Source organism: Pimephales promelas, chromosome 4, assembly GCF_988280905.1.
Source record: "Pimephales promelas chromosome 4, fPimPro1.hap1.1, whole genome shotgun sequence".
Taxonomy (NCBI): domain Eukaryota; kingdom Metazoa; phylum Chordata; class Actinopteri; order Cypriniformes; family Leuciscidae; genus Pimephales; species Pimephales promelas.
Window position 1 is genome coordinate 48643199 of NC_142772.1, and position 25039 is coordinate 48668237.

The 25039-nt window shown below is 37.5% G+C and overlaps 2 protein-coding genes across 2 annotated transcripts in view; both read left to right on the plus strand.

Moving 5' to 3' along the window:
- ssc4d (scavenger receptor cysteine rich family member with 4 domains) overlaps nucleotides 1-2507 on the plus strand; it is a 23089-nt gene extending 20582 nt beyond the window's left edge. Inside the window, exon 12 of the mRNA XM_039661468.2 lies at nucleotides 1456-2507. Coding sequence (XP_039517402.2) covers nucleotides 1456-1769 — 314 coding nt within the window. The 3' untranslated portion in view covers nucleotides 1770-2507. The remainder of the gene's footprint in view (nucleotides 1-1455) is intronic.
- Nucleotides 2508-4642: 2135 nt separating this feature from the next.
- ywhag1 (3-monooxygenase/tryptophan 5-monooxygenase activation protein, gamma polypeptide 1) lies at nucleotides 4643-24481 on the plus strand. The gene is made up of 2 exons (XM_039661604.2): nucleotides 4643-4905; nucleotides 21776-24481. Exons 1-2 carry the CDS (start codon nucleotides 4819-4821, stop codon nucleotides 22430-22432), a joined length of 744 nt encoding a protein of 247 aa, XP_039517538.1. The 5' UTR covers nucleotides 4643-4818; the 3' UTR covers nucleotides 22433-24481.
- The last annotated feature ends 558 nt before the right edge of the window (nucleotides 24482-25039 follow it).

The window sequence follows — 25039 nt, forward strand, 5'->3', positions numbered from 1 at the left end:
GAAATGCTCAGTTTTCGTTTAGGATTTATAGGCTTTTGAGTGTATTTTGCTATGCCCCTTTTCTGAAGGAGCCTGTTATAGCTATCCCAAAGGTTAAATTAAAAATATATTTATAATTATTGACCTAGAGAGTCTAGAGAATTGTACTACAGTGGTTTTATTGAGGTTAAGCGAAAAACCTAGAACTAGTTCGCAGTTCTAGTTTTTGTTTATATATATTTTTCAAATATTTAACGATTTATTTGATTGACAGCAGTGGTTCTTGAAGCAAAGTTGTTCAGAATGAGGAGGCCTAATATAGGATATGCATATTGTGTGTAAACGTGATTAAAGAGGGGTAAAACTCATTAGCCCACTAAGTTTTGTGCTAATCGGCCTCGGTTAAACTTGTCTAATAGGTGCTCAAACTTCATTGGCCGATTGCGGCCATGTTTTTCGAGATACGCAAATGTCCTCATAGAGATACGTGGCATCTTACGCAAAGAAAATGCATGCCAATTTTCAAGTCAATTGGAATAACGGTTGCGAGTTCCTGCTATTCCTGTTATAGCGCCACCAAGTGGCTAATCACAGAGATTTTGTTAATGTGACCTCAGATTACGCCCATACATGCATGTTCCGAGTTTGGTGAAAATATCTCATTCCTTTTTAAAAGTTTTTAAAAACCATTTTAGTAAAAGAGGCCCTGCCCTCTACGAAGGTTTTGCCGTCCTGTCGCGACCGTGAATCGAAATTAGTACTTTTTTTCTATAAATATCGACAATCAGACTCCAGAAAATCTTACTGAACTTTTTTAATTCCAGTCGGACTAGTTTGCAAAAGTAGTTTTTTCAAATAATCCAAAACGGTTTCCTACTTTTTTTTTCTGTAGCGCCATCGTCTGGTCAATTGGGCCGAGCCTCGGTGACTACTACCATGACTACTACCTCGATGGCTACTACCATCCCTCAAAGTTTCAAGCCTCTATTTTCTATTTCCACTTACTGAATAGAATTTAAGCCATAGACTATAACAAATATGGTCCTTGATGTCACCCGATGGTTTCTAAAAAACATCTTTGAAGCCCAAAGTGGGCGGAGCCAGCCATTCTCAGATAACAGAAAATGGGCAAAGAGTCACGATTAGCTGCTGTGACGTGACGCTAACAGACAACAGACAAACGGCAAGTAGTGACATCAGCGGCCGGCAATCCACCTGTCACTCAAATAGCCACGCCCTTAATTATGCAGAACTTTAAGGCTTAATATAATTTAAACGAATTAAGTTATGAAAACTTTGAAGGGCAAAATTAGCTTTATAGACCAAAACCACGTTTTGCACCAGAATGTAAACATGTTTTCTTCTGCTGTAAAGTTGGGCATTTTAACATGCGGGTCTATGGGATCGACTCTCTTCTGCAGCCGGTCTCTAGTGGCCAGTCGATGAACTGCAGCTCTCTCTCTTTCTCTCCTCAAGCTACCATCAGGCTCGTGGGAGGCCTGCACCGCTGCGAGGGTCGTGTGGAGATGTACCTGAGAGGGGAATGGGGTACCGTGTGTGATGACGCCTGGGATCTGCCGGATGCTAAGGTGGTGTGTAGGCAGATGGCCTGCGGGCTGCCTAGAAGCGCACAGGTACAGGCCTACTTTGGTCCCGGCCGTGGCACAATCCACCTGGACAATCTGAAATGCACTGGCGCAGAAGATACTCTCATTCGGTGCTCTCACATAGCGTGGAACGTCCACAACTGTGACCATTCAGAGGACGCCAGCGTCACATGTTCACTCTAATGACTCCGCCCACCTCAAGCCACGCCCACCAGCCTGATCCAATAGGAAGGGGATAGGACTAGCATCGACTACAGGACTTGTATAAATTTTGTACATAACACCTCACGCCAACCCTGAAGAATAGGTTTTAAAGATGAAATAGTTATTTGGGTGTGAAACAATGAAAAATAAGTTATGCTACTACTGTAACTGTAATAAATATTATGAATGAAAATTCGAATTATGCACTTTATAAACTATACGAGCGTGTACACATAGGTGAATAAATAAGCTGAGGCTATTGATATACAGTGGAAACCAAAGTTTTAGACCTCTCCTTAGTCCTCTCTTTAGGAGTTTTCAACACATTTATTATGCCGTACAAAAACTGATACTTAAATTGGAACTGAATGCTAGAAGTGTATCTGAAAATCTTCATGTCAAAACATCATTCGTTATTCAAAAATATTTGTCTGAATTGGTCTGATCGGAATCAAAAAACATTTCTCAGGTCCATTTTGATTGGTTTGATTGGTTATTGAAAAATAATGGTTTCAATGCTAAAAAAAAAATGTTTTCAATTTTTTTCTGTCTTTTTTTTGTGTGTCTCTGTTCCATCATTTGTGAGTAGATTAACAGAATGAAAATTAATGGGATAAAAGGAATATTGCATTTGTATTGAGGAAACTAAACCATGTCATTGGCCTAATTGCATGATAGTATATTAAGATAGGAAAGAAATTTAGGCCAAAAATGATGTTGAGATTTTTATATATAATATATTAATAAACATGTGGTAAACCTAAACTGAAAGAAAAAAAGACGAATGTTTATGATGTCACTTTTTCTTTTCTTTTTACTGTACAGACGTTCATAAAATATTGGGCTGAAATCTCAACTTTATAAATATATATATATATAAAGTTGACATTTCAGCCCTACATATATATATATATATATATATATATATATATATACACATTCCTGGGCAAAAAAAAAACACTAAGCTTTTAATTTAATAACCAAAAATTATTGGTCAGGAAGTAAACACAATTTAATCAAATGCACAACCCAAAAAGCCATTGCTGTCTCAGAAAAACAAGTTTTTGGTTAAATATGAGCGTGATGAATCATAATGAAACACGAGATCCAGAGCGGCGTCTTCGAAAATCTGCTGAAAAATATAATAATGCATCTCTACCATAAAAAACTCCTTTAATGGTTCAGAGTATAGATGCAGAATGGCTTGTTTCCAGAAATGAGGAGATGTATTTAAATTGTTCAACAAGACGATGCTCATGCACACACACACACAGCAAAGACAGGTGACTTTCGAATGAATCAGGCGCATGTTAAGTCCAGATTTAAATATTCGCTCTCAGATTGAAACTAACTGGGAGGCATTATTCACTGAACTGTGGAGACATTACTAATTACTATTCAAGACTGTAAAAAATAATCCTGTAAAAAAACGGTAAACTACTGGCTGTGGTTGCCAGCATCATACCATAACAATACAGTGTGTTACTGTTTTTAAAATGAACAGCTAAACACCGTATTGTCAGCTACAGTATAAACCTTTAATTTAACAAAAACAAAAAACAGTAACACACCGTATTGTTACGGTATGATGCTGGCAACCACAGATAGTTTACCGTTTTTTTTTTACAGTCTAGAATTTGTGCAATTCCCGACCAGTGATTTGTGAATAAAAAAAGATCATTAAAAGACCACTAAATGTTTGCCTTTCTTCTGCCCATAAATAAAGTGCTATACATCTATTATATATTCTTAAAGGTGGACTAAAGTTGTTTCTTGAAATGTTAAGACAAAACAGCACATTACTAATTCTTCCAGCAAGTTTCGTCATCTGTGTTTTATCAACATCTACATTTATAATGAATATGTTGTATACTATTTAATATTAGTTATGATGGTTCTGGTTCTTTTGTCATGTTTTTTTTCTCCAATAGCCATTCTGTAGCCAAGAAGAAGGTGTCTGAAGATCACCAAGAAGACTTAATCACTTATATCTTCAGTTTATATCTTCAAGAAATAAAACAAGCATGAAAAATAATCACTGGAGTAACTTTATGATAATTAGCCCCAGTAACACTGCAACTCTCAATATTCTAATAACCAAATTTAAGAAATAAATAACCAACCCTTTTATTATTGAGATGATAGAGCCCTTAAAGCTGCGATATTAAATGGCGGACCGCGGGACATAACTGTGCCATTTTACCGTTTTCTATAGTTTAAACAGAGCAGCGGATCGGTTCACACCACAGGCGTTCAGGGTGTTTACGGACGGGGATGATCTTTCAGAGCGATATCCTATAATATATCTATCTAGAGCAAAACTCGCTTCAGTCAAGCTCTGTCCGTGTGCGTTACTTCCCTCTCTCGCAAAATAAAAAAAACAAAATAACAAATTTAAAAACATATGATTAAATATAATTTGGTTATTTTTTTATTGGTCTCTTTAAAAATATTAAAAAGTAAACATATCGGTAGAAACTTTAACAGTGCATGTACATGTATACACATTATCATAACAGATTTACATAAAAACTTGTATAATTCAATGGCGATGCAAAATGCTTTGAAGAAAATCAAATGCTTTTTGTGTGTGTTTTTAGCACTCTGGGCAACGTGAGATGTATTAAACTCCGCTATATAAATAAATAAATAAATAAACAAACAAACAAATAAAAAAACATTATTTTAATTATTCTGGGACTAATAATAATAGCCTATATACGCACAATTCATCAATATCTTTGAGATTTTGTAGTAATTTTCGATCGAGTCAGTGTCGCGCGAGACCCCTCATGATCCTGACGTCACCCCCTCACAACTGATGACGCAATCCAGTGAAAGCGTGAGGAGGGGGAGGGGCGTGTTGCATCGGCACGCGCAGCAGAGTGAGTGAGAGTGTGTGTGAGAGAGAGAGAGAGAAAGAGAGAGAGAGAGAGAGAGCAGCTGCAGCGGCAAGAGGAGCTCGCGCGCGTCCCACGGCATATTGACTAAATACACCCATATCACCCGAATCAAGCGCGATTTAAACATGGTCGACCGCGAGCAGCTGGTCCAGAAAGCCCGGCTGTCCGAGCAGGCTGAGAGATATGACGATATGGCTTCTGCCATGAAATCGGTAAGTGCACCTTATGCATTATTCTGCACATGCATGATTCATTTGTAATCTGGCTATTCACGTAGTTATAATCACGCGAAGTGAACTGTCTTCCAGTGATATAGACTATATTAATGCATTCGCCGCATTCCGCTGATTTCCAGAATCGATTCGAGTGAGCGCGCGCACGTTCTTTCTTTATTCTTTTCAACGTTCTTTTATTGATGACATAATCGATTCGAGGGAGCGCGCGCACGTTCCTCAGTCTAAAGGCCCGACTGACAGGTCACAGTCCTGCTGAAATCATGACGAGGCTTATTCGGGAATATTGTGTGTCACCGCCTGGCTGTCATTCATTAAAATAGAGTATAATAATGCAGCGTTGAGTGTGAATCCAGATTTCTGGGCGGTGCCTTTCACAGATGCGACCGAACTGGACATCAGATCAGCACAGGCATGGCCACAATTACTACAGTTTAGCTTACACATCCAGACACATAATGATAAAGCATATGCATCCAGAGGTTTGTGATTCATAAGTGTTGTATGATACTGGTGTAGGATGCAATGACCCAACGCTTCTCTCTATTGTCTCAGAAGCTCTGACTGTCGTCTCCATCGATTTAGATTTGATTGCATTTGGTTTTCCCACATTCACATTCTCCAGCTTTGCAGGTTCGCTCTCTCTAGGCGTGTCGCAACGTGTGCCAAGGTGCAGTGCCCATAATGCAGCATTTCATCCATCCATCAGCCTCCATCCAATAGGGTACAAGTTACCGCCAACCTCTATCTCTCTCTCTCTCTCTCTCTCTCTCTCTCTCTCTCTCTCTCTCTCTCTTCATCAAGGGCGTAGGTTTGCATTGAAAGTTGATTGGATCGTATTGCAAGGAAGAACTAGATAACCCTGAGATTTGTGCTTTTAAAAACTCAACCAGTGTTTTAATCACAATCTCCTGTGGAAGTTTTGGAGGTCACACACCTAATTCATGTTTGTAAAACACTTAGAGAGACATCTGATCAAAAATGAAAGTCATCAAAATAAAACATTTCGGAGTCGTTTTGAAAACATCTTTACATAAAATGTCATATATATGGAGCGACACATACAATTAAATCGGTCATCAATTTAATAATTGAATGGAAATAAATCCTTTTTTAAATGGACGATATACATTTTCACGTTTTATCATTTAAAAAATTACAATGATTTATTTTGTCCTAGTCCTCCATATATGCATGCAATGTGTTTTTACTATTTACTACGAAATTAACAATCTGTAATTTATTATGACATAAAAATGTTTAAAAAAAACAGACTAGAGCCGTGTAGAACGCATGGAGGCTTGTTTCCGCCACTCAATAATTTTATTTTATTTTATTTTTTGCAGAATTGCAAGATATAAGCAATTGTGACTTGTTTTATTGGGTGGCGTAAGCAAGCTTTCACATGCACACGTCATCTGACAGGAGGAATATACACGCTATATTCATAACATCTAAAAATTACACTTTATTTTAAGGTGACATAGTTACATGTAGCCTACTTACTATTAGAGCCAGACCGATATATCCGGAGACCGATATTAGGCATTTCCCAAACTATCGGTATCGGCAGTTATAATGGCCGATAAATGAATATTTCAAAAATAAAATAAAAACGGACAAAACACGCTTGAACGTTGTATAGTTTGTCCACCAGAGGGCGCTCTACACCGTCCCTGTTGGCAACACTCGTTGAGTTGGTCACGATATATACATTGCTTGAATATCAATTAAAAGAACGTCCCCATCAGTTCTCTTAACTCAAATAAGCATGACAAAATTTGTGACTATCATGTCCAGTTTAAAATAAATAAATAAAATATCGGCCGATATATCGGATTTTAAAACCCAAAAATATTTGCATCGGTATCGGCCTTCAAAATCCTTTATCGGCCGGGCTCTACTTACTATAGTAATAACAGTCAATTATGCATAATTACATGCAACTAACCATAAACCACCAAACCGTAACTCGTACATGTACTTAATATTACTCAGTACTTATTTAAGTACAATGTAACTATGCCACCTTAAAAAAAGGGTTATACTTTATTTTAAGGCGTCCTCATAATGCATAAGCAACTATACATACTATATGAGGATTAGGGTTTGGTTGAGGGTTAGTTGCATGGAATTATTACTACGGTAAGTACGTGTAACCATAAAATAAAGTGTAACCCAACACACTACAGCATTTGTTTTTAAAAACGTGGTTATTGAGTCATAAATCATGTCAAGTTTTTGCCGGAGCTGGTAAACGTGCGGCGCTTTAATGAAAAGGAAAGTGCATCGTTCCCTCTGCTCTCTAAGACGGGATGCTGTCCATTACCGAAAACGCCTCATCATTGTCTAATTGCACATCCGCCGGTGTTTCTGAGGGGAAATGAGGAGGTGTATTGCACAGGGCTTCTGATACACACCGGTCTGCCATTACTGCGCTTCACGTAATGCTTTTCAGTTTTCGCTCGGAGACAATGGGCTTGGCATATTGGTGAATATCAGATATTATATAATGATTAGTTTCCTCAACATCTTTCGAAACGCTTTTGTGTGGTCTCTAAACTAATAAATAATTCTGACTGGCCATTAATGGCATGTTCCCCCTCAGGAGTCTCCCAAATCTGAAATATTCATAACTGTACTTGTGTTGTGCCGTTCACTTCACAGGGATTCATGCAGCTTTCTCTGCACCACACACACACACACACACACACACTGGAGGATGGATTGATATGTGTATTGATTTACTCGTCAGCTGACCGGAAAGCTCTGTTCCCAGTGCAGCTCAGGGGTGTGTGTGTGTGTGTGTGTGTGTGTGCTGTGATCCTAATAAACTCCAACAGGAAAATCAGACAGCTTTCTACAGAGGCGTATTGCATTCACTTGAACTAAAAAAAAATCTACTCTGTTTTTCTGAATTAACGAGTTAATTTTTCATGAGAAAAACAAATTTGCTCTGTTTTTCTGAATTAATGAGCTAATTTTTCATGAGAAAAAGTTTTTGCTCTGTTTTTCTGAATTAACGAGTTAATTTTTCATGGAAAATTTTTTTTGCTCTGTTTTTCTGAATTAATGAGTTAATTTTTCATGAGAAAAAAAAATATTTTGCTCTGTTTTTCTGAATTAACGAGTTAATTTTTCATGGAATTTTTTTTGCTCTATTTTTCAACAAAGCAAAAACTTTTTTTTCTCACGAAAAATTAACTCATTAATTCAGAAAAACAGAGCAATTTTTTTTTCTCATTAAAAAATAACTCATTAATTCAGAAAAACAGAGCAAAAAAAATCTCATGAAAAATTAACCCGTTAATTCAGAAAAACAGAGCAAAATTTTTTTCTCATGAAAAATTAACTCGTTAATTCAGAAAAACAGAGCAAATTTTTTTCTTCTCATGAAAAATTAACTCGTTAATTCAGAAAAACAGAGTATTTTTTCTTCTTCAAGTGAATGCAATACGCCTCCGTAGCTTTCTGATGATGAGCTGCAAACTAAATACACAATAATCTAGGGCTGTGAAATGATTAATCGCGATTAATTGCATCCAAAATAAAATTTTGTGTTTACATTATATATTTGTATGTAGTGTGTATAATTATTTTGTATATATAAATAATAAAACCAATCGACCTTGTAACCAATCAGATCAACATGTGATCGAAAACCAGCTGAGAGTGAGTGGAGGCGGGGCTCGTTTGAATATTCATAGAACCGTGCATACTAAATGAGGCAAGGGTGTCGAGTTACATTCAAGTCATTTTTTTTCCTAACTTTGATGATCAAAAATGAGTTTTAAGTGATCAAATTAATGACTACAAGGAACTTTAATATTTTAACTATGCTGGGTTCAGACTTCATGATATCAGCATGATTTTAGCATGATTCGTTTGGCGTAGGATGTCGTGGTGATTCGTAAACAACAATGGCCGTCAGAACACAAGAATTGGCCGCTTAATCTCGTACGGTGTGTCAGTGTGTCGTAAGCGAATGCATTCGATATCAAACACTCGAACCAGTGTTGGGCTAGTACAGTTTTGATGCATTACGATTTGTAAAGACGATTACAGTGACACACAGGAGTCGCACATTAGCCCCACGAGACGAGAGTCCGTTATTATTAATGCGCAAACTAATCGCTCACTGATCGCTATTGAAAAGTAGTAAAAATTGGGGTTGAGGAAGAGGTACTGTATGTTGTGTCAAAAGGGAGGCAGCACACCGTCTTTGGAAAACTGACAAACATTGCTCGTTTAAGTTCTTGTTTTCGGAAGTTGCTAGTTCCACCTCCTCAACGCATGTCATTAATAGGGCTGGGTAATAAATATTGATTTCTCGATATTAATCGATTCTCATTTTTATGAACCGATATCGATTCTTAAATCTCAAGAATCGATTAGTCATCCTGTTTCATTTGAATGAATGGGATCATTGTATCGCGGCTGCGCGCATCCCAAAAAATCGCAATAATCGTCTTTTGTTACTATTGATATGCAACAAAGTCTCAATTTTCAAATTACGTCCATTTTCTTTAGAAATTCAAAAACATAAATAGCGTTTTGTTGCTGTGGCGTGAGATCGCTCTGGAGAAGCAGCAGCGCTGATCTCTCTTCCGGGTTAATAATACCAGTCACAGCGCCAAATAAACATGAATGAGCATCTGAAAGTGTGTTAAAGATAGAGGACAACTTATCCAAATCCGGATCATGTCACATTGATTCGCTCAATCAGTGTTTCAACCGTCAGTTAAACAGCTTGTAATCAATGTATCCTCATATTTACCTCAGAAAACCCACATAAACTCGTTAGTCAGCTAGAAAAAATAACTCCAGAGAGGAGCATTTTGCTAATTATATACACCATATTACATATGCATTATAATCTTAATGTTCTTCAATAATTAATGCATATTTGAATAAATCTGGCAAGTTTTTATGACAGCCACCATTTAAATGTTTATATTCAATATAATCTTCTTATTATAAAAATAAATAAAAGTGTAATTTAAGTGTTTGTATAGCTACAAAACAGTTCATTATTACCTTCATATTAGGCTAATGAAGCCCAACTAGACTCCCATAGTTTACAGCATTAGTTAAGAGATTTGATTTCCTTGAGAAAATTTGCTATTTATTGTAACTGATATCCAAGGTAATCAATATTGAATCGAATCAAATTGCAAACTTGTGAATCGAAATCGAATCGAATTGTGAAATTTGTCTCAATACCCAGCCCTAGTCATTAAACTTGTGTTCCACTTGGGAAAAAAGTGTTGACTTGTTTCAGACATGAATTTTGGAGTTAAAACAGCATGATCTGACAGTAAATACGTAAAGTTTATTTGTATAGCACCTTTCACAGGCAAAGAGGGGTCACAAAGTGCTTTACAGTACAAAATCATAATAATATCAAAACAAATACAATAACAGCTGTACAAATACCGTATTTATTTAATAAACACCAAGCCAAATTGTTCATTAAAAGCTTGTCCAAAAAGATAATGCGAACCTGAACCTGGCATTAGGCAAACTATTCTCCATATTGAGCTTCTCTCATTTGAATATTTACGAGTGGGAAGTTTCTGTTTCGTCTGCCTTTAATGAGGGAAAGTAATGTTTTAAAGGATTGTGCAAGTTGTGTGTGCTTACACTGTGAATGATCCGTCATGCATGTGCATGTGATCCACCGTCTTTCATCGGGCATTACCATAGATGTGGCTTCAAGCAACTCATGTTTTTTTTATAACAGTACTGTCATAAAGCTTTTATGCGGTTTATTTTAAGAAGCCTGCTGCAGCTGCAAAAACATAAAAACATCTGCAATCACTCTATGGTTATATAATACAATGAGCTACTTTGAGCAGAATTCCGCATCGCCCCCTATCCAGCATCCATGCGTTCTTCTTCTGCTTTCTGCTCCGCTTTCAATGGAAGCTTGTGTCCGCCACAGGAAAATAATGACTTTTTTCCTCACAATTGCGAGTTTACATTTCTCTGAATTGCGTGTTATAAAGTCAGAATTGTGTGAAATAAAGTTGTAATTGCGAGATATAAAGTCAGAATTGATTGATATAAAGTCGCAATTGCATGTTGTAAAGTCGAAATTGCATTTAATAAAGTCAGAATTGCGAGATATAAAGTCAGAATTGATTGATATAAAGTCGCAATTGCGTGAAATAAAGTTGTAATTGCGAGATATAAAGTCAGAATTGCGTGAAAGTCAGAATTGATTGATAGAAAGTCAGAATTGCGAGAAATAGTCATAATTCCGAGATATAAAGTCAGAATTGATTGATAGAAAGTCAGAATTGCGAGAAATAGTCATAATTCCGAGATATAAAGTCAGAATTGATTGATATAAAGTCAGAAATGCGAGAAATAAAGTCAGAATTGACTGATATAAAGTTGCAATTGCATGTTTGTAAAGTCAGAATTGCGTGAAATAAAGTCGTAATTGCGAGATAAAAAAGTCAGAATTGATTAATATAAAGTCAGAATTGCGAGAAATAAAGTCAGAATTGCGAGATATAAAGTCAGAATTGATTGATATAAAGTCGCAATTGCGTGAAATAAAGTCAGAATTGCGTGAAAGTCAGAATTGATTGATGTAAAGTCATAATTTCGAGAAATAAAGTCATAATTCCGAGATATAAAGTCAGAATTGATTGATATAAAGTTGCAATTGCTTGTTTGTAAAGTCAGAATTGCGTGAAAAAAAGTCGTAATTGCGAGATATAAAGTCAGAATTGATTGATAAAAAGTCGCAATTGCATGTTGTAAAGTCGTAATTGCATTTAATAAAGTCAGAATTGATTGATATAAAGTCAGAATTGATTGATATAAAGTTGCAATTGCGTGAAATAAAGTTATAATTGCAAGATATAAAGTCAGAATTGCGTGATATAAAGTCAGAATTGCGAGATATAAAGTCAGAATTGATTGATATAAAGTCAGAATTGCGTGAAATAAAGTCGTAATTGCGAGATATAAAGTCAGAATTGATTGATATAGTCAGAATTGCGTGAAATAAAGTCATAATTGTGTGTTATAAAGTCAGAATTGATTGATATAAAGTCAGAATTGATTGATATAAAGTCAGAATTGCGTGACAGGGTTTCTACACAATTTCCATTTCAAAATTCCATACTTTTCCAGACCTCACTACAGATTTTTCCGACCATATTTAAAGGGGAACTATAAGGTTTTTTTTAGCTGAACTGAACAGCTTCGGAGTTATTGGAATGGTTATATGACTTCTTACTGGTTGAATGGTGGTCATCTCGGCCCCCCGAGCATTCGTTTTGTTCGTTTGTTAAATAAGAGGCGATCTGAAATGTGTTTTTGAAATTAAGTGACCAAAGTGCTCGTTGCCGCTGCGATCGGTGGCGCGGATACAGTGTTCTGTTGTGACTTGCACAGCCTTCACACGGACGCACGCTTCAATCCGTTGCGGCGAGACTCTCTATATTTGTTACACAAAACCTAATGCACAAAAAACGAGTCCCTGCTTGATATACAACCACCAGTAAACAATCACCACTAACAACATATTTGATGTCATTAAACAACTAATTAAACACAATGTACTATTGTATACTATGTAACACGTTACAAGTACTCCACAGCGACTCCAGGGGTCGCTGTTTGACAAAAACGGAATTCCTGCATAGTGTGCCTTTAACTTGTTCTGATAAATTGTTTTGCAATACGCCATTAATGTCCGAGTGATTCCGCGTGTCTGTACACTAGGGGTTTCACAACTACTGATTTTTGCTAGTCGACTAGTTTTGCATAACAGTCGACGACTAGTCGACTAGTCATTAAATGGTTTATTCTAGGGGTGTGCGACATCACGAATAGTAAATGTCTCCACGATCTGCTTTTGAAGAAATATGGTAGTATCGTGTTTGCATTCTATCAGTTCTGGCGCCTCTGTCTCAACTGTACAACGCGACGTAGCCTACACATCACACGTTAAGGAATAGGTACGGTACACTGCAATTCACAAAAGTTCATTATTTGCATAAATAACATTTAATTCACGCGCTGTTCTAACGTGCGCTTTCCTGAGCGCGCGGCATATCCCCGACGCTCACAGGCGCCTGTCAAACAGCGCCTGAATACTGGACTAAGTTATCTTTCGAGTCTTATTATGCTAATACTGTTAAATACATACAATGTTTACATAAACAGAAATGACTATGTCTAAAGTGAAAGCAAACATTTGAGAGAAAATCTGGTGTAGGCTAATATGCGTCTATATTAAACACGTCGCGTGCTGGTCTAAAAGCGATAGTAATACTCGTATTTTCCGCACTATAAAGCGCACTTAAAAGCCTTTAATTTTCTCAATCCGGCCTTTTCTCAAGCCTTATAATCCGGAGCGCATTATATATGGATCAATTGCTCGCGCTCGTGTCCATGCCCGCTTTGTCACACGGCCAGTTCAACCTCGTATAAATCAGGTGTGTGTGTCTCCCGCTCACGAGCGCTCTCTCTAACACACACATGAACAGACACTGCTGTCAGGCGAATGCAAGTTACGTGCCCGCCACAGCGCGCTCACGCTTACTAAATAAACGCCTCACCTCCGACGCCGCGCACTCGCTGCATTCCCTTTAGCACATCTAGTGGATGCATAACACAAACCCAGTCAAACGTTTGAAAAATGTTGTACAATAGGTCATTGAAGGTGTGCCTTATAGTGCTTATAGTATATAGTACTGCCGCTTGTATTTAAAGGGATAGTTCACAAAAAAATATATCTATATATATGTCATCATTTTGTTTCCGACTAGTCGACTAAGGCCAACAGCGCCAACTAGTGGTTGTGACAGTCGACTAGTCGACTAGTTGATGAAACCCCTACTGTACACGCTAGGGGTGTAACGGTACATGTATTCGTATTGAACCGTTTCGGTTCGAGGCTTCCGGTTCGGTACGCATACAAACCGAACGGTTGCTTGGATAATTTTTCCTGCCGGCAAAATTCGTGCTGACGTGGCCAACACAATGTTGCGCAACATCAAATGGCAAGCATTAGCAGAACGAAACTGCGCTACTCGTTATGTGCTTCACGGATCGTTTATCAGTTCGGACCAGCAACATCTGTGCAGCGCGAGCCGATCTCGATCAAGCAACACTGTTAACACACCGCGCTAAGAGATCCGGTAAAGAAAACATTTGAATTCGCCACTGAGGTAATAACATCGCTGCGAGATCTAGTCAGTGAGAAGCATTCACATTTCTCCGTTATTTACCGTAGATCTCTATTAGATCAAACAGCGCTGTCATGGAAACCAGGAGAAACATTGAGCCGTGAATGAACTAGTAATACTTTCATCCACAGACCAGCAACATTCACCACGGATTTAATATAGTAACACTAACTGGAACCAGTTTGGCTGGAATGGTGAAATGCTTTCAAGTACTTCACACATCTTTTTCCAGCACTTCAAAATTCAAATATTATATAAATAAATATATATTTAAATGTTATTTTTAATGCACTCTCAGAAAAAAAGGTACAAAAGCTGTCACTGGGGCTGTACCTTTTCAAAAGGTACACTTTTGTACCCAAAGGCTGCATATTGGTACCTTAGTGGTACATATTAGCACCTAAAATGGACATATTACCACCTGAAAAGGACATATTAGCTCATGAAATTGACATATTAGCACCTAAAATGTACATATTAACACTTAAAATGTACATATTAGTACCTCAAATGTACATATTACCACCTAAAATGGACATATTAGCTCATGAAATTGACATATTACCTCCTGAAATGGACATATTAGCACCTAAAATGTACATATTAACACTTAAATGTACATATTGACACTTAAAATGTACATATTAACACCCAAAATGTACATATTAACACCTAAATGTACTTATTAGCTCATGAAATGGACAAAAGTTTACCTTTTGAAAAGGTACAGCCCCAGTGATAACTTTTGTACCTTTTTTTTCTGAGTGTGTGATGACCAAAACATTATTTGTTCATCCTTCAAAGATGACCCCCATTTATAAACCTGAAAGTTTCAAGATCTAGGAAAACTCACACTTATTTAAAAATATTTTTTTCTTTAACCACTTAACTGTCACCGTCCCACAGGTGGGACGTTTACAACTATATTTTTAAAACAATAATATCTTAGTAAATACCTTAAATAATATTGACAAACTATATATCATTTGAAAGCTTACAATCTCTAGTTTCCATATTTGGTGACTGATTTTCAAAATATATTACAGAGGAGCCATAATTTATCAATATAAAACAAGAATATTTTCATACTCATAAGGCGTGTTCAGACCTTTATTTTAAAATAGCAATAAACATGAAAAATCATGAAAAAATGGTAGATACCTCAGTTTGTTTTCATGCCAAAAGTTCAAAAGATAGAATCCATTCAATTATTTTAGAAAAAAAAGGTCTGAAAAGTTATATTCAGATATACAGATTATATCAGTTATACCTTATATGGGCAGTAATGGAGACTGATTGTGCCCTAGTGAAAAAGTTTGGTACTGCGCTCAAACAAAATCTTACTGAAAGCTAATTTTTTGAGATATCAACCTAAAATTTGAAACACAACTTGTTCAGATTTTTGGCTTTGATCTTTCTGCCATTTTAGAGTAGCCCAGGTTTTGAAAATATATATTTTATGTAAAATATGAATAATTAATATTTTTACATTGTACATTTCCATAAACTCAAACTTCTATAACTTTTTTTCTGTTTCACTTTCTTAATTTATTTCACTTCTACAAAAATCTGCCAAATGTCTTCTTTAAAACAAGACCAATCATATGTCTATATTCCAAAGCATTCTTGAATTACAACCATTTAAGTTCGAAATGTGCATTTTCATGTCTATTCAAAAAAGGGGGGGTGACAGTTAACAGGTTAAACAAATAGGTAATTTCTCTGGCATTTCTTTCTTTTTGCTGTATCGAAAACGTACCGAACCGTGACTTTAAAACCGAGGTACGTACCGAACCGTGATTTTTGTGTACCGTTACACCCCTAGTACACGCCGTCAAAAGTCTGAGCGAAACAAAGCAAAACGTAGATCTACATCTGGGGAGCGACCTTTTTTTTTCCTAGGATGGTAGGGGAACACTCATAAACGTTATTAATCCCAGTGACGGGGTTGAGGTAAGTCATATATTTATATATACAGTAATAACGTTAAGTCAACGGCGTTCATAAACACGCTGAAAAGCGATTATGCGTGTTGATAGCACGCCAAAAATGCAAATACGAATTGGCGTGTCATACACACGCTACTTCATGAGATCAGTGATACATGTGCACATGACTTCTCCCAAATTCACAGATTTAAGTTTACACGAAGATGATAACGGTATGTTTTTCATAAACGTGCGCATTGAGTATTTCCTACTTAAAACTGCCTCAAAAACACGGTTTGGTGTTTCTGACATCACAAACGACCTTGTAACCAATCAGATCAGCGTGTGATCGCCAACCAGTGGATCTCTGAGTGAGTGGAGGCGGGGCTCATTTGCATATTCATATAACCACACATACTAAATGAGGAAAGGGTGTCGAGTTACATTCAAGCTATTTCAAAGCATGAAGACAGGTTTTTCAAGGACAAATGTTTAAATATGTAATTTTGGTGATCAAAGATGATCTCTACACATGCGCTGCTTGATTAACAGTTTATTATGAGTGTGTATGTATCCACGTACAACAGCATGTCTCGTCCACCCACACACTCACACACGCATACTGTAACAGACACACAAACATGCACATACACACACACGCAAGATACGTGGACATCATTGCTGTTGCCACGGCAGCAGCAGAGATAGTCGATTGCGTCCAAACAAAAACGATTACCCTGTTTCTATGGAAACGGCTCTTTACTCCCCCCCGCTGTCTGGATGGGATGTTATGCGAGGAAGAGGTTAAAGGCAGTTTGTAAATGGTACTGTACACAAACATAACAGCAGTGGCAACACTCGGCTTGTTTAATGGCTTTTGTGCTTGAAATGTTTCTTGAAGTGCCTGTGTTTCTAGGCGGTTGCTAAGGTGTTCTGGGTTGTTGCTAAGGTGTCCCTAGGTGGTTGCTAAGGTGCTCTTGATTGTTGCTAAGGTGTTCCTAGGCAGTTGCTAAGGTGTTCTGGGTTGCTAAGGTGCACTTGGTTGTTGCTAAGGAATTCCTAGGCGGTTGCTAAGGTGTTCTTGGTGGTTGCTAAGGTGTTTTGGGTTGTTGCTAAGGTGTTCCTAGGCAGTTGCTAATGTGTTCTTGGTGGTTGCTAAGGTGTTCCTAGGTCATTGCTTAGGTGTTTTGGGTTGTTGCTAAGGTGTTCCTAGACAGTTGCTAAGGTATTCTTGGTTGTTGCTAAGGTGTTTTGGGTTGTTGCTAAGGTGTTCCTAGGCGGCTGCTAAGGTGTTCTTGGTGGTTGCTAAGGTGTTTTGGGTTGTTGCTAAGGTGTTCCTAGGCGGTTGTTAAGGTGTTCTGGGTTGTTGCTAAGGTGTTTTGGGTTGTTGCTAAGGTGTTCCTAGGCGGCTGCTAAGGTGTTCTTGGTGGTTGCTAAGGTGTTTTGGGTTGTTGCTAAGGTGTTCCTAGGTGGTTGCTAATGCGTTCTTGGTGGTTGCTAAGGTGTTCCTAGGTCGTTGCTTAGGTGTTTTGTGTTGTTGCTAAGGTGTTTCTAGACAGTTGCTAAGGTGTTCTTGGTTGTTGCTAAGGTGTTCCTAGGCGGTTGCTAATGTGTTCCTAGGCGGTTGCTAAGGTGTTCTGGGTTGTTACTAAGGTGTTCCTGTGTTTCTAGGCGGTTGCTAAGGTGTTCTGGGTTGTTGCTAAGGTGTCCCTAGGTGGTTGCTAAGGTGTTCTTGATTGTTGCTAAGGTGTTCCTAGGTAGTTGCTAAGGTGTTCTGGGTTGCTAAGGTGTACTTGGTTATTGCTAAGGAATTCCTAGGCGGTTGCTAAGGTGTTCTTGGTGGTTGCTAAGGTGTTTTGGGTTGTTGCTAAGGTGTTCCTAGGCGGTTGCTAATGTGTTCTTGGTGGTTGCTAAGGTGTTCCTAGGTCGTTGCTTAGGTTTTTTGGGTTGTTGCTAAGGTGTTCCTAGACGGTTGCTAAGGTATTCTTGGTTGTTGCTAAGGTGTTTTGGGTTATTGCTAAGGTGTTCCTAGGCGGCTACTAAGTTGTTCTTGGTGGTTGCTAATGTGTTCCTAGGCGGTTGCTAAGGTGTTCTGGGTTGTTACTAAGGTGTTCCTGTGTTTCTAGGCGGTTGCTAAGGTGTTCTGAGTTGTTGCTAAGGTGTCCCTAGGTGGTTTTTATAAGGTGTTTCTAGGCGGTTGCTAAGGTGTTCTGGGTTGCTAAGGTGTGCTTGGTTGTTGCTAAGGTGTTCCTAGGCGGTTGCTAAGGTGTTCTGGGTTGTTGAATTTGAATTGCCATGCATTACATTTCAGAAGGATGCATTGAATGCAGTGTGGTTGTGTGTTTTTGTGGTTGTGTGATCTTTCTGTAGTCTCCAGCTCATCCGCCCACCGTCAGGCTGTTAAATCACAGCATCCCTGCCATGCGTTCGTTCGGATAATGTTTTGTAAAGAATGTGTAGGCTGACTTTTCACTATGTTGCTCTGTAAACGACAAACAGGAATTCAGCGTTGCGATGTTTTTATACAAAAGCAAGTGGCATGCCGTTCGATTGAAACTCTGCCAGGCTTCTATGAATAGAATTACTACACATGGTGAAAACGAACAATGAAGATGCCATGTCCATAAATAGACATCTGGCAAATCATCACGTTGAAGCTTACTTGAACTGTTCATGACTCACAAAAGGACATTGTGAACTAACATTTACAACACAACCCTTTCTGCCGTAATTCTGTACATTTCCTTAAACTGTTCATATTAGCCCTGAGAAATGATAAAAGTGTTTACATAATATACAGTATGTGTGTGTACTGTGTAGAATTATTTTGTATATATAAATACATATGCATGTATATATTTAAGAAATATTTGCATGTGTATATATATATATATATATATATTATATATAAATAACCCATTTTTCTTAAATATATACATGTATATATGTGTATTTACATATACAAAATAATTATAAACAGTACACATGCATATATTACTTAATATACAGTATGTGTGTGTACTGTGTATAATTATTTTGTATATATAAATACATATGCATGTATATATTTAAGAAATATTTGCATATATATATATATAAATATTAATATTTTAGATATAAATAACCCATTTTTCTTAAATATATACATGCATATGTGTGTATTATTATAAACACTACACATGCATATATTATGTAAACACACTTTTATTTTGGATGCGATTAATCATGATTAATCGTTGCCCAGCACTAATTCCGATTTAATGGACACAGATGAGTGTATAAAGACGGTTTTCATGATGCAAATGAAGCGGGATTATGAGTGACACCGATGCCCTAATGCCGCATAAACAGCTGCCGCTTAATAAGGTGTAAACGTTTGGTTAGTGTGCTTTTAGTTTCGCCAGCAATGTTTAAAGCGGACGTCATCAAAATGCATTCTGCAATACCACAGGTTTTCCAAGAGGAGTACAAGACCATAAAGAAAATATGTTCACACTTTGCACCTCAATTTAAAGCCATTGGACAAATTAGAGAATAGTGAATACAATTGATATTTAGAATAATAGAAATAATTCTAAAAAAAGGAAAGTGGGTTATGCATGAATTGATCAAATGAATGCAATGCTAGTTACTAAGGCTCTGCCAAATGCATAAAAGTACAATACTGGTCAGAAGTTTGGAATAAGTCGTTCAGTGATGCTGTGAAATATTACAATTAAAAATAAATGTTTTCTATGTGAATATATAGTAAAGTGTAATTTATTCCTGTGTATTTTCAGCGTCATTACTCCAGTCTTCAGTGTCTGATCCTTCAGAAATCACTCTAATATAATGATTTGGCATTATCAATTATTACTAGTGCTCAAATATTAATAATGGTTCTCGTTATTAACATCAATATTTTGCTGCTTAATATTTTTTGTTGATGAAAAGAGCATTAGTTTGAAATAGAAATATTTTGTAACAAATTACTGTCTTTACTGTTACTTTTGATCAATTTAAAAGTATTATTTTCTCTTTTTTTATCATACCCCAAACCTTTACTTTGAGTTACCCCTATTGTTCCACAGTTTCCACAAAAATATTAAGCATCAATGAAACACTTTTCAACACTCATAATAATCATAAATGTTTCTTGAGCATCAAATCCTCATCAGAGTGATTTCTGAAGGATCATGTGACACTGAAGACTGGAGTAAGGAATACTCCAGGAACTGTAAAATTAAATTAATAAAATTGCACTGTAAATATATATTAAATTAAAAACCAGTTAATTTAAATGGTAATAATATTGCACACTTTTCTGTTCATTTTTGTTCAATGCAGCCTCGGTGAGCAAAAGAGACCGGTGGTGTAGTCAAACCAAAAATTATTCACACACCAGATATAATTTTTGATATTTGTTTACTAGTGTGTGCAGGACACTATAGTTTATTTATGTAAGTGAGGAGAGCAAAATAAAGAAAACTGTGACATAATACACCCAAATATTCTTCATACAGCGACTACCAGTGACATTTATGAACATTCGGGAGCAAAAATCATTCCTTCGCTTTGAGCTGATCAAGTGTGTTTTCTGTAATTGCTAATGCTCTTTTTACACACACACACACACACACTGAATAACATTAAGCTTTGCTAGATAATTGTTCGAGCTAAACTGGTATTGTCTAATTGTGTAGTTAAAGGGATAGTTCACTTTGAAATTCATTTTTGATATGTTTTATCTCACCTCAAGGGAATCCAAGATGTAGGTGTCTTTGTTTCAGCAGTATTTTCAATTTTGATATTTTTAGCTCAAACCATTCTCGTATGTCAGTCATATAATGGAGGTCTATGGTCACCACCTCAAAGAGCATGTCATTCTTTCTTAAGTCGAAAAGAAATGAAGGTTTTTGATGAAAATATTCCAGGATTTTTCTCCATATAATGGACTTCAATGGGAACCAAACGGTTCAAGGTCCAAATGAGAGTTTCAGTGCAAACTGCGAACTGTTCAAAGGGCTTTAAGCGATTCCAGACGATGAATAAGGGTCTTATCAAGCGAAACGATCGCTCATTTAAAAGATAAATAACAAAGTTTAAGTTTTATAAGCTCAAATGCTCGCCTTGCTGTGTTCTGTGATGCGCGTTCGTGATTCTCCTGTGCGAACTCGTTCATCAAAATTAACAAATCGTTTTTCGTGTCATTTGGTTCATTCAACGAACGAAATGAACGAGTTAACTCGGGAAAATATTCGTTCATTTTGATGAACGAGTTCGAACAGGAGAGTCACGAGAACAGAGCAAGGCGAGCATTTGAGCTTATAAAACTTAAACTTTGTTATTTATTTATTAAATGAGCGATCGTTTCGCTTGATAAGACCCTTATTCATTGCCTGGAATCGTTTAAAGCCCTTTGAACAGTTTGCAGTTTGCACTGAAACTCTCATTTGGACCTTGAAGCTTTTGGTCCCCGTTGAAGTCCATTATATGGAGAAAAATGCTGGAATGTTTTCATCAAAAACCTTCATTTCTTTTCGACTGAAGAAAGAAAGACACGGACATCTTGGATGACATGAGGGCGAGTAAATTATCAGCAAAAGTTTTTTTTAAGTAAACTACTCCTTTAACTAATAAACTGTAAAGTTGAATAAATGTCGGTTTGACTGTAAATGTAATTTGGCCGCTTGAATGGTTAAATAACTTCACCTCCTCTCCATCTTCAAGGTAACGGAGCTGAACGAGGCCCTTTCCAACGAGGAGAGGAACCTGCTGTCCGTGGCCTACAAGAACGTGGTCGGCGCTCGGCGTTCGTCCTGGCGCGTGATCTCCAGCATCGAGCAGAAGACCTCGGCGGATGGCAACGAGAAGAAGATCGAGATGGTTCGCGCCTACCGCGAGAAGATCGAGAAGGAGCTGGAGACCGTGTGCCAAGACGTGCTCAACCTCCTCGATAACTTCCTGATCAAGAACTGCGGAGACGTCCAGCACGAGAGCAAAGTGTTTTACCTGAAGATGAAGGGCGATTACTACCGCTATCTGGCGGAGGTGGCCACCGGCGAGAAGAAAGCAGGAGTGGTGGAGTCTTCGGAGAAATCCTACAGCGAAGCCCACGAGATCAGCAAAGAGCACATGCAGCCCACACACCCCATCCGCCTGGGTTTGGCGCTCAATTACTCTGTGTTCTACTACGAGATCCAGAACGCACCCGAGCAAGCCTGCCATCTCGCCAAAACGGCGTTCGACGACGCCATCGCCGAGTTAGACACCCTGAACGAGGACTCCTACAAAGACTCGACCCTCATCATGCAACTCCTGCGGGACAACCTGACGCTCTGGACGAGCGATCAACAAGACGACGAGGCGGGCGAAGCCAACAATTAAACACTGAAGAAAAGAGAAGATCTTTTGAGACCCTTTTCCTCTCGGCCATAACGTAAAACACGCGAGCTCACACTATACAGAAAAACAAAACAAAACAAAAAAAACACACAAAATGGAGGCATGGTGGAACTGGTTTCTTTATTTCCCGCTAAATTACGATTTAGAGAAATATGCTAGTTAAAAAGATTGGTATGCCTCAAAAAAAAAAAAAAAAAAACGTTAATAATAATAATAATAAGACGTACAATTTAGTTTAAAAGGGAATTCTTCGTGGCGTTTACCTGAACAACGGCTTCGGTGCGTCGAGTCTGAAGAGTTACGATGAACCCAAACACGGGCTGTTATTGCAGTGAAATACGAAGCGGAGCTGCTTATATTAATTTACATCGTGAGTGAGAAGTACTTCAAAGCATTGAGAATGGGCTTAAGGAAAAAGAAAAACGCGAAAACTTGAATGTTATAGGCTATCGCCTCGCAAAAGTAGGGATTTGCAAACGGGCTGCACTGGGCGTGTTTTTAGCTTTTATTGGGATTCTGAATTGCACCCACTAAAGTCGTTTACGTTGAACTGTGCCATTTATGATACACATCGTTAGTATGCATCTCACATCTGAACTACTGTATTGTTAAAAAAAAAATAAAAAAAATCTGATTGATTTCCCCAGTTACTTTGCCTTATCACGATTAGGGTTGGGTATCGTTTGAATTTGAACGATTCCGATTCCTTGTTTCGATTCCGGTTCCTAACGATTCTCGATTCCGATTCTTTTAAGAGGCAGGGTCAAAAAAGTTTAGCTAACCTTGCTAACCAACGGCCTTTCTGAAGGAAATAATCCTTTCTGAAGAAAATACTCCTTCTGTCACAAATACTTGTCACAAATTTAGCATTTTGCAGAGATTTCGTTAATTTTTAGAAAAGTGAATCCACACTTTGGACCACCGACGTAAGCTACTCATGTTCGACTCGCGCGGTTATGCAGACGCTTCTTCGTTGGTGTTGTTCAGCGGTTTCTTCTTCCGCTCGGCGGACTGTGAATATCGAAAGTAGGAATTGAAATTTTAACTTTTGAACGATTCCGGGAAAAACGAAAAGTTAGTCCCGGTTCCAATCGATACTCGATTCTCGATACCCAACCCTAATCACGATTGAAATCGTTATATTTCTTGGTTATCAAAAACGAGAATAACGACGTTTAATTTAATGCACTAGAGCTTAAAATAATCAAATAAAAAATAACATAATCCCAATGCTTTGCAGATCGAAAACGCCCGTTTGAAAGCAATGCTAATCACTAATCTCTTGGTTTGATGCGCTCAGTTTAATCACTGGTACCATAGACTATATTTTTTGTTTGTTTTTTCGTTATTCTGTTCATTGATTTTGGCAAGAGTTTTTAATTCTAACGAAACGCACTTGCCTATACTGTTTCTGACGATTACAGCTCCAATATTCTCCATAATACAATATTGTGCATGCTGGTGATGTATTTATATACCATAGCTCGACTTTATTAACTTTAAAAATTGTAGATGTTATGTATTCATATGGACAAGAATTGAATCTGATTATTTTCTATTTATTACTTTATATTGAATTGTTTCAATATGTTATGATTTCTTTCTATGTTTTTTCCTCGCTGATGTACGCTATACCAAAACAGTGCGTGTTAACCATAAATTAATGTTGCTATAGTGACATGCGATTCTTGTATTTGGGTTTTAATAAAGGAAAAAAAAATAAAAAAGCACCATTTACGCCATTTTGTCACGGTAAATTGTGATTACATTGTGAAAGGATTAATGTTGAATGAGATATTTAAGATTTGCTGTTATATCAGTGTGTTTTTGTTTTATTTTCCCTCTTCGGGATCTTTCTGTATGGGATTCACTCATTGAACATGGCCTATTCTAATGATTTCTGTTTTCTTTCTTTTTTTTCCTCGTCTACTGGTATCTTAAATGTGAGTCATGTAGCGGTTGCACAAAAGAAACATAATGATGATAATAATGATTATCTAAAAAAAATAAAAACATGACTGTGCTCTTCTAGCCACCGTTTCATGAGTCATTTCCTGTTCACATCATCAGAGGAAACATGATGTTGAATATTATTAGAGTAATGAATGCACAGTGGTTTGTGTAGTGGTCAGATGATCCCCTCCCGTTCTGTGCCGTCCCGTGCCGTCTCCTGTCTGATAATCCAGCATGACACACACTTTAGTGCCAACAGTTGTGCTTTAGTTTACAATTCACTTGGGTGAAGCTGGCTTTCTTTACACTCGTCTACTCGATTAAACGAGTGATCTAATCACTAATATTCATTAAAGGAATAGTTCACTTTAAAAAAAAACTTGCTGATAATTTACTCACCCCCATGTCATCCAAGATGTCCATGTCTTTCTTTCTTCAGTCGAAAAGAAATGAAGGTTTTTGATGAAAACATTCCAGGATTTTCTCTATATAATGGACTTCAATGGGGTCTAAACAGTTCAAGGTCCAAATGAGAGTTTCAGTGCAGCTTCAAAGGGCTTTAAACGACACCAGACGACGAATAAGGGTCTTATCTAGCGAAACAAGCGGCTGTTTAAAAAAAATAAAGAACAAAGT

Coding starts and splice junctions, on each gene's coding strand:
- ywhag1 (XM_039661604.2), top strand. CDS start 4,819: ATGGTCGACCGCGAGCAGCTGGTCCAGAAAGCCCGGCTGTCCGAGCAG. Junction 4,906..21,775: donor TGGCTTCTGCCATGAAATCG/GTAAGTGCACCT, acceptor TCCATCTTCAAG/GTAACGGAGCTGAACGAGGC.